The sequence below is a fragment of the Choristoneura fumiferana genome, chromosome Z (assembly GCF_025370935.1).
Source record: "Choristoneura fumiferana chromosome Z, NRCan_CFum_1, whole genome shotgun sequence".
Taxonomy (NCBI): Eukaryota; Metazoa; Arthropoda; class Insecta; order Lepidoptera; family Tortricidae; genus Choristoneura; species Choristoneura fumiferana.
Window position 1 is genome coordinate 35357702 of NC_133472.1, and position 10359 is coordinate 35368060.

Here is a 10359-nt window from a genome sequence, read left to right on the forward strand (position 1 = left end):
ACTAAATACCTATATATTTGGTATGTCTACCTGTTGCTAGCACTTGATTTTTATCCTTGTTTCTTATTTCCACTTCCAGGAAGGCTATTTTCTTTCCCAGTTTTCTAGTGACTGCCTCTACTTCTATGTTATCACCCTCTCTAGCTGCACTGAAGTACCTAAGGAGAAAAAAACATGAAATATTGATTCAATTTTATTCAAAAGCTAATGCTTTTAGTCTCTGTTTTGCTTGCCAAAAATGTATGTCGGTGTAATAAACATCAATTCAAAATTTACCGAAAGCCCACGTACACAGATGCCGTGATACCAGCATACGCAATCACATAGATTGTTAACTGTACGTCTTTCTAGGGAACATCAGATAGCATTGTCGAATGGTTATACTAAATCAATGGTAAATAGTTTGGTTCAAAAGAAGCTGGCACGGATAGTGAATAGCATGCTTTACGCCGTGTTACCATCGCAGTCTTCTAACAAATATAGGTGTAGCATTTCATACGTTGGTCGTTTGTCTGATAGAATTTATGGTATTTTAAAATCCAACAATGTTAAGGTAGCCTTTAAGACTAACAACTCTTTGTACTCTAAACTTTGTAATCACAAAGAGAAGGTAGATAAAGGAACTAGATTGGGTGTATACTAGCTCACTTGTAATGACTGCAGTAAAGTATATTTTGGTCAGACAGGTCGCAGTTTAATGCTAGATTAAAGAGCATGTTTCGGCATATAGGAATGAACATCCTGATAAGTCGAATTTTGCCAAACATTTGTTGGAACTAAATCATTATTTATCGGACTCAGTATCGTATGAAGCGTTACCTTATTGTGGCAAGGGGTTTCGTCTCGATCTCGATGTTTTAGAGCGAAACAATAATTCGCCCATTGACTAAACGAACGAATTCAGATAGAGGCAAACTCAGAAGTAAACCAATTACGAAGTTGGCAAATTATAGTTATGACGAATTAAGAAAAAGGCGAATGTCGCTGACACCTTCCGGGATATTACTACAATATACATGCAAAAAATAAAAATAAAAGCCGGGCAAGTGCGAGTCGGACTTGCGCACCGAGGGTTCCGTACACATTTATAGGTATTTAAGTAAACGGGAATCGTGTCTTGAAGATATTTCTCGCTTTTTCCGAGTGATTTAATACATCCAGTATATGCAGAGCCCTACTCTTAAGCAAAATGTACGCAGTTTGGGGTCAGATTATATTGGTCATTGATATTTACAGACAGACATAAATAAATCAAGATTTTCAGACTTTTCTAGTTGGTTGTGTTATAATAGCTACCTTCATACCAAATTTCAAGATTCTGAGTTCAAGTACCCTGTAGGTTTTGATTCCCTTGAGAGTTTCGAAAATTTGCGGAATTTTGCAGCATAAACGGCTGCATCTTTTGATTGCATTGGCTTTGAAGTTTGATTTTTTCACAGCTCCAAGGGACAGTAGACCTCAGTATTTAACAAAAAATTCAGCTTGATACCTCCACTCCACGCGTTCCCGAGAAAAAGGGTCTTGACAGACAGACCGACAAAAATTGATTCTATAAGGGTTCCATTTTTTTCCTTTTGAGGTATGGGACCCTAAAAAGAAAGAAAGAGCTTACAAAAAAAGAATGGGGATAGTCAAAAATCTCATCATCTCATTCAATGAAAAACAGATCTGTGCAAAAGTGTCCTGTATCTAGACTCGAGATCTCGACTTTGTGATTTTGGAAATATTTTAAACATAGGGACATGTACTTAGAGTTTTCATTTTGTTGAAAAGTTTGTACTCCACAGATAGTTTTTTTTACAAATTCACACCTTATAAAGTGCTCTAGGACTCAAAATGTTAAGTACTTACGATACACTGAGATCAATTGAGACACCCCTAGTTTCAATTGTATCATTAGCAGTAAGAGCATAGGTGGAGATAGCATCCACAAGATGCGCTATAAAGCCTCCATGCAGCGTGCCTCGCTGGTTGAGGTGCTCTGGGCCCACTTGAAAACCTGTCAGCAACCTCCCGTTGCTGCATGATATAACTTTAACCTATAAAAATCGCCTAATTAAGACAATAGATTGACAGGAAGAGATCCTTTAAAGGGATAAGTTCGCCTTTGTACATACAGGGTGTCCCAGAAGTACCACGTCACAGTGACACCAGAGGTAGGCCAGCTCAAGAGGAACCTAACCAACCTAACATGACCCCAGTAAAAGTTGCACGGTTTTCGAGTTATTACCGAAATAAAGATTTTTGGGGATACTCCCCTTTGTCTTGACATTTTTAGTGCCAGCATCGACTTGGAAAGCTTTTGATAACAGTTTTTTATGTATATCGAATCGGGAATAGTTACTTCAGAAGTGTAGTGTGTTATTTTGTCAGTAACTACCGTAAAAAGCTGAAAAAAACTTAATTAATCTTGATTTAAGTTGTCTCAAAAAAATGAATTTCAACTTTAACCATCTGCCATGAAAAAAATTTATTAGAAACCAAAACAAATAAATAACGCCAATAAATTAGACATGTTATGCAGATTCAGAAATGGTATGACACATGTATCTTACTACAAGAACATTAGACATTCTTATCACTTTAGTGAAGCCCTATCGAACCAACTTAAAACTGGAACTCCGAAAGCAGTCCCTGCTAAGTGGTACAAAAATGCTGTGTATAGCGATAGCTCATCTATTATCTGATATAATTATTTTGCCAAATGCACGAAGGTTAAATATTAATATTTGTCTCCCTTTTCAAGGCTAGGACCGGATCCTAAAGAACCGGATATAACCTAACCAGAAAAAAGTTGGAAAATCGCCAACTTTGTCACTTCAAAGTTCAATATTTCAAAAGCGGCTGAAACGATTTTGATAGAATATGTCTTAGAACCATCGCTAGAAAACCTGCTTTCAAATAATAAAAAAAACGCATTCAAATCGGTTTACGCGTTTAAGAGCTACGGTACCACAGACAGACAGACAGACATAGCGGTCAACTTATAACACCCTTCTTTTTGCGTGGGTGGTTAAAAACAGGTTTATCTTTCATTCATTTATTGGAATAAATTTAGTTCACAATAAATGTTCAAATTGTCTCCCAGGGACTCTGATGCGCAAAAAACATCGTTTAATAAAATTTAGGCTCAATTTTCGTAAACTGACTTCCGATATGGTACGGGCCGCGTCGAATACTCGTTGCCGCAATCCTTCTTCAGAGCGTATTGGTTTCGCGTAAACTTTGTCTTTTAAACATCCCCAATAAAAAAAATCTAGTGGGTTTAGATCCGGGGAACGCGGTGGCCATAAAATTGGTCCCAATCGACCAATCCCCATCTCTCAGGGAATGTTTCGCTGAGGTGCTCACGGACTAGCCGAGCGTAATGTGCCGAGAAACCATCTTGTTGGTACCACATGGTTCGTGTCAGTGCCAACGGTACATCTTCTAATAAACCAGGCAGGTCGTTTTGCAAAAACTGTAAATAGTTTCTACCATTAAGAATAGGAGGCAACTCGACCGGTCCCACAATTTGTCCATTAAGAATTCCAGTCCACAAATTAATTTTGAATTGGTATTGGGACTGATCTTCTCGTTCTTCATGTGTCTGTGTTGGTATTCTGTCTGCCAGCTATGGACGTTGTGTAAATTGAAATATCCATCCCTTTTGCAAGCCGATTCTTCAGTCCACAATATTTCATTGAAATAAATCGGGTTTTAGAATATTTTTAATAGGCTTACGTTTGGCCTCAATCTCGCTTGATGGAAGGCGAAGATGAGGCCTAAGATGGTACATGTTTGTCTAGAAGGTGTCTGTTCACTTTGACCTTAAAGATGTCCAGATTATAGCGTTTATAGCGTTTTTAAACTTTCGTGATTTTCATTCATATTCATAATACCACCAACGGGACTTATCACGCTTACACACACGAGTAATATTTACCTCGACGTTTCGGCAACATTACAGTGGCCGTGGTCACGAGTAGACTGAAGTGTGGGGTGTCAAGTCTGCTAGCAGCGCGAGTCCTTCGAACTACCCTGTATTTTTGCAGTGTGGAGGAGGAGGAACTGAATGAACACACATTTCTAGTATAAACGTAGCTAACATAAGGTCGCGGGTGAGCAAAGTAGGTGATTGTTTCAGTTCATTAATATGAACCTCGGCAAAGTAACGCCTGATTCAATAAATCAGTAGGTAATGTAACATGTTTTTACTTAACAGTGACGGCTTGCGGCATCGTCAAAGTGATAAGAATGCCTAATGTTATTGCAGTAAGATACATGTGTCATACCATTTCTGAATCTGCATAACATGTCTAATTTATTGGCGTTATTTGTTTGTTTCGTTTCTAGTATTTTTTTTTCATGGCAGATGGTTAAAGTTGAAATTCTTATTTTTGAGACAACTTAAATCAAGATTAATAAAGTTTTTTTCAGCATTTTACGGTAGTTACTGACAAAATAACACACTGCACTTCTGAAGTAACTATTCACGATTCGATACACATAAAAAACTGTTATTAAGAGCTTTCCAAGTCGATGCTGGTACTAAAAATGTGAAGACAAAGGGGAGTATCCCCAAAAATCTTTATTTCGGTAATAACTCGAAAACCGTGCAACTTTTACTGGGGTCATGTTGGGTTGGTTAGGTTCCTCTTGGGCTGGCCTACCTCTGGTGTCACTGTGACGTGGTACTTCTGGGACACCCTGTATATCTCAATGTCTGTCAATTGTGTTTGTTACTGACAACATATACGAATTTAAGAAAAAACTAAATATTTTTTTGGCCGAAAAGGCGTACTACTACTACTACTCCATCAGGGAATTTTTAGAATATACTTAAATAGATATATATATATATATATATATATATATATATTTTGTTTTTAATATGTAATAATTATAAAAATAGTAAATAGGTTTAATATAAGGCAATATTTGTATGCCCTGGGGCACCACATAGTGAGACTCAAAAAACATAATTTAAGACCAATTAAATGTTACCTATGTTGGACAAATGAATAAATGATTATGATTACTTATTTTGTACAATAAAGAGTTTACATACATACATACATAATTACATAAAGAATAAAAAATATAAAATAACATAAAAGATAAAATAGCCATTGGACACCTGTTAACTGCTTGTGATAATAGTTTATCTCACAGACTCATCCAAATCATGGATTGGGTGACATTCTTTACCAGCTTTTCTTTGCCATAAATGAAATAAAGTAGTTCACTTAAAAAAAGAATTTAAAAAACCTGACTGCCAAAACTAAAAGGAAGAAAATAAGCCTAGTGGTCTAGAACTTTGTTAAGTAGCTAATTTAAAGTTCAACAGTCGGGACCCATTACTAAGAGTTTTTGAGCGTCATAATTTAAATGGGTCCAGACTATTGAACTTTAAATTAGCTACTTATCAGAGTTCTAGACCACTAGGCTTATTTTCTTCCTTTTAGTTTTGGCAGTCGGGTTCATTGATTTTTTTAATTTAATGTTTTATTTTACTTACACTTTTTTGATATTTATGTGAAAACGGTAGATTAAAAGTATTATAACTCATATATATTTAGATTGGGCTAATTATTAGCTTTTATTTGATACCCATATTGTTAAAATACAAAATGTATTTTTTGATTCCTCCGCCATAATTTTCTTTGCAGACTGCATATTGAAATATTATATAGCCTACGTCACTCCGACAGTTATGACGAATCCAATGATACCTCATATGTTAAAATCCGTCTAGCCGTTTAGGCTGCAGCGAGGACCAAAGAAAAGGACTTTACATACCCACATACATAGATACATACATACGCTCGAAAAACATAACCCTCCTTTGGGCAGTCGGGTCGGGTATTAAATCACATTTATACGAAAGTACTTTACTGTACTTTCACACCACTAGTTTTAATCCAAAGCAACTCAAGGAAAAATGCAGCCAAGAATGATCCATAATTATGATACGTCAGTAGCCTCGTACTCGTAATCCATAGGTACTCGGACATGTTTCTCGTTCGTAGTATGAAAATCTGATTTTATTAAGTATCAATAAATATCTGAGAAAAGTTAGTGTTTACCTTGCGAAGATTGTGATCAAAACATTTTGTTGTTGCTATGACTTTTGTAAAAAGCTCAGCAACCTGTGCTCCCTTATTCGAACTCATACTTTGTTAGGTAAGTAGTAACCTAGCGATAATTTTTAACACATTTCTAAATATAGGTTGATAATTTCTATAATCTAAATTCCAAAATAAATACAAAATTGTCAAAATTACATCACAAGTAACAATAGTAAAATGTCAACCAACTGTCTGTTATGTCAAATTGTCAATTGCAGCTGTTCTGTGTTCCAAATTTATCTTAAATCACAATCATCTACTGTAGCTTTGGTAAGATCATAATTATCATACGAGGTCATTACCAAAATAGAACACTTTAATTTTAGTTCAAGTTGTAACAAAAAGATGTTAATTAAAGTTTTACTCATACTAAGTAAAATCCACAGATCTACAGCTTGCTCATAAAGAGTACAAATTAAAAAGTGGCAGCACTGTCATCCCTTTCAAACCAGGGGGCAAAAAAAGGGAGAACACTACAGTGTTGCCACTTTTTAATTTCTACTCTTTATGGGCAAGCTGTAAGTGAGAAAAACAGAATCATATACATTTGTTGATTTTGGACAAACAAAAAACAGCAACATGACATCTTTGACATGGACAGTAGCGTTGGTGTTACCAGTTACCACCACTTGAAGAAATCATACTTCCTAGAATCCTATTTCTACTAATCCTTCTATTAATCCTACTTAATCTAATCCTACTTAATCCTACTAATATTATAAAATGTGAAAGTTTGCGAGGTAGTGAGTGAGTTTGTGAGTGAGTGAGTATGTTTGTTACTTCTTCACGCTGAAACGGCTGGACGGATTTAGATGAAATTTGGCAAAAAGTTAGTTTTTAATCTGGATTAAAACATAGGATACTTTTTATCCCAATATTCCCACGTGATAGGGATAAAATCTCTAAATAACAACCGCTGGATTTAGTCATGAAATTTGGTATGTAGATAGCTGGACGTCTGAAATAACACATTGGCTACTTTACATCCTGATATTCCCCCTGGATTGGAAATTCTACCGCTGGGTTTAGTCTTAAAATTTTGGACAGTTGTTCTTAAAACAACCTCAATGAAGACCACGATATAACATTTGGGAATTCCTGGAGAATATTGTTAAATCCCGGAATTTTAATTGTAACTACCTGATCGAATAGTAAAGGCGTGCGAAGCCGCGGGTACACTCTAGTCTAATAATAAATATAAAGGCTGACCAGGAATATAAAAAAACCTGACGCAAGGGCAGCCCTTCTACGTTTTATTGCAACATTCTTTACACTTGCTATACTTGCTCTTCGGCATTTTAACGCACAAAACACAAAATAACACTTTAAAATACCATGCGCAAACGTTAACTTTGACAGCAATAGACAGATGAAATTTGAATTTAGTGTTATACCAGTGCAAGAATTTAGTTCTATTGATTTTCCGCAACATGGCGAGGTTTTTATAATTCTGGTCAGCCTTACAACCTGATTATTAACCCCCGACGCAAAAAGAGGGGTGTTATAAGTTTGACCGCTATGTGTGTCTGTCTGTGGCACCGTAGCTCTTACACGGGTGAACCGATTTGAATGCGGTTTTTTTATTTGAAAGCAGGTTTTCTAGCGATGGTTCTTGGACATGTTTTATCAAAATCGGTTCCGCCGTTTCAATATTCTCAGCTCTTTTGTTCGTTGCGCTAGGAATCATTCACGCATAATGGGTATTTTATTTACTTTACTTTCAAACTTTAATTCTCGGCTTGATGCTGCAGCCAGAATATCCAAAACACTACTTAGTAGGTTGTACACTCTTAATAAAACCATAGCAGATATATCGTGTTTGGATTCGTTTCGATCAGTATTTAATTCTACATACAATGCAATGTTGGCAACAGGATGAGCTGATGCTGTAGCCAGGATATCCAGTACACCAGTACACTCTTGAAAAAATAATAGCACATATGTCGTGTTTGATTCTTTTTTTGATGAGTATTTGATTCTAGGTACATACAATCATACAATGCAATGGTGGCAACACGACGAGCTGATGCTGTAGCCAGGATATCCAGTACACCAGTACACTCTTGAAAAAATAATTGCACATATGTCGTGTTTGATTCTTTTTTTGATCAGTATTTGATTCTAGGTACATACAATCATACAATGCAATGGTGGCAACACGATGAGCTGATGCCGCAGCCAGGATATCGAACATACTAGTACACTTTTATAAAAATAATATACTTAACAGTTTAAAAAACACGAAATAAAAAAACTAAAGTTTAAAATTTTAAAAACCCCGGACAAAAAAACGCTAGCAAAAATAAAAAAAACGCCCGAAAATAAAACGCTGCCAAACGAGACAAATAAAAAGTAAAAAATAATTATGCACTACCTAGCTGTTGCCCGCGACTTCATCTGCGAAGAATTCATGTATCCCTATCCCGCGGGGACTAATGCTGATAGGAAGTAATATTGTTTTACCTAAGCGTCGTCGGTGTCGGGGGACCGCTAAGGTTAACATAAAACTAAAGTACATATATGTTGTATTTTTTAATATTGTTATGTTTTATTTTTATGATTTCTTTCTATACAGTAAGAGTACACATAATATCAAGTCATACATTATTATGTTTATTCCTAGTCGACAATAATAAAATTATTTAATTACAGATTATAAATTTTGCTATCTGCCCCCGTAAACTGTAGGCATAATAGTGCCACGAGAGTTGAAATGAATGACTACAAAAAAAGCTACAAAAAGAACTGATTGCACAAAAATGAATGAAATGAATGAGTAAATGTCAAAATCCTGCTGTCATCACATGTTGTCACGACATGTTGTATTGTAGCTGTACTTAGCTGTGTGCTGTAGGCACTACCTATTACTTCACTCCTGTTATTTTTGAATAGCAATCAATTTTGTTCTCATTACACGGTACTGCTTTAATTATTTCAATACGTAAGCACGCAAAATGAAGAAAATTAAGAAAGAAATGGTGGCATAGTGGTTTGACCTATCGCCTCTCAAGCTGAGGGTCGTGGATTCAAACCCCGGCTCGCACCTCTGAGTTTTTCGAAATTCATGTGCGGAATTACATTTGAAATTTACCACGAGCTTTGCGGTGAAGGAAAACATCGTGAGGAAACCTGCACAAACCTGCGAAGCAATTCAATGGTGTGTGCGAAGTTCCCAATCCGCACTGGGCCCGCGTGGCAACTATGGCCCAAGCCCTCTTGTTCTGAGAGGAGGCCTGTGCCCAGCAGTGGGACGTTTATAGGCTGGGATGATGAACCGTAAAAGTAAAGTAGCAGTAATAAATATCTAATTTAGAGGATTTTTAAATACAAATTCCTGAAAATGATTTTTCCTGTTTTTTTTTAATCTTTGCGTAACCCTATCTTCACTATAAATATCTTCGGGTATGGTTTTTTGCTCTTGTCAAAGTTAGCTGTTCAAACTTGTGGCGGCCATTTTGTGACTTAGCAGGGAGATAAAGGAGGGTCTACGGTCCTCTAACTTTAGCAGAGCCTTGATCGACTGATTAGCGCTAACAGACGTTTATGAATCATGTTTTTTAGCATCGGGACTTCAAGGAGCCTTCAAGGAGGCTCTAACTTTTTATGAATAAAGCTGTAAATGTTAATCCAAAGCAAGGATAACACATTATTGAAAACCGCATCCTTCTACGTTGAGTGATTTCTGAGATTAGCGTGTGCAACGCACAGGCAAACATACAAAAAGACAATAATTCTAAAAATCATTGTTTTGGGTTCTATTGCGATAATATAGGCCCCTAGTAGTAGGTCATGTTGACATCTAATACATTTGTCAAAGAAATCACGAGGAAATCATAGCGAAATTGATTATGAAAAGGTTCCACCTTGGTACGTGATTCAATTTCCTTGACTGTGCCTATTGTATTTAGTTTGAACCAAAATGATTGCTACCCTATAATACGGTTACAAACTTCAAAATTCTCAAAATAAAGTATAGATAAAGCTCTTACAAATTACGATGCATATTTACTTAATTAATAACTCATGAAATGGATGCAAGGTGACCATGCAGCAAGCTAATATTATTTTTCAACCTGTTTTAATTACGTAGGTAATTCTCAATTATGCTCTAATTAGGGGCAACAACACACGTGTAGTAAACTTCATTTTGCCACGGTAGTAAAGCGATGTGGTTCCTGTATAGTGTACCTATAGTATACAGTGTATACGAATATTAATTCGCCATGCAGTACGTAGGTATCATAAAGTA

The 10359-nt window shown here is 36.2% G+C and overlaps 1 protein-coding gene across 1 annotated transcript; it reads right to left on the reverse strand.

The window, feature by feature from the left end:
* LOC141439710 (acyl-coenzyme A thioesterase 13-like) lies at positions 1 to 6348 on the reverse strand. Its single transcript, XM_074104057.1, has 3 exons — positions 6069 to 6348; positions 1852 to 2039; positions 1 to 158 (listed from the first exon to the last, which is right to left on the reverse strand). The coding sequence occupies exons 1-3, from the start codon at positions 6153 to 6155 to the stop codon at positions 2 to 4; spliced, it is 432 nt and encodes a 143-aa protein (XP_073960158.1). The 5' UTR covers positions 6156 to 6348; the 3' UTR covers position 1.
* Between the last annotated feature and the right edge of the window lie 4011 nt (positions 6349 to 10359).

Coding starts and splice junctions, on each gene's coding strand:
- LOC141439710 (XM_074104057.1), bottom strand. CDS start 6,155: ATGAGTTCGAATAAGGGAGCACAGGTTGCTGAGCTTTTTACAAAAGTC. Junction 2,040..6,068: donor TTGATCACAATCTTCGCAAG/GTAAACACTAAC, acceptor CGATTTTTATAG/GTTAAAGTTATATCATGCAG. Junction 159..1,851: donor TCAATTGATCTCAGTGTATC/GTAAGTACTTAA, acceptor TTTTCTCCTTAG/GTACTTCAGTGCAGCTAGAG.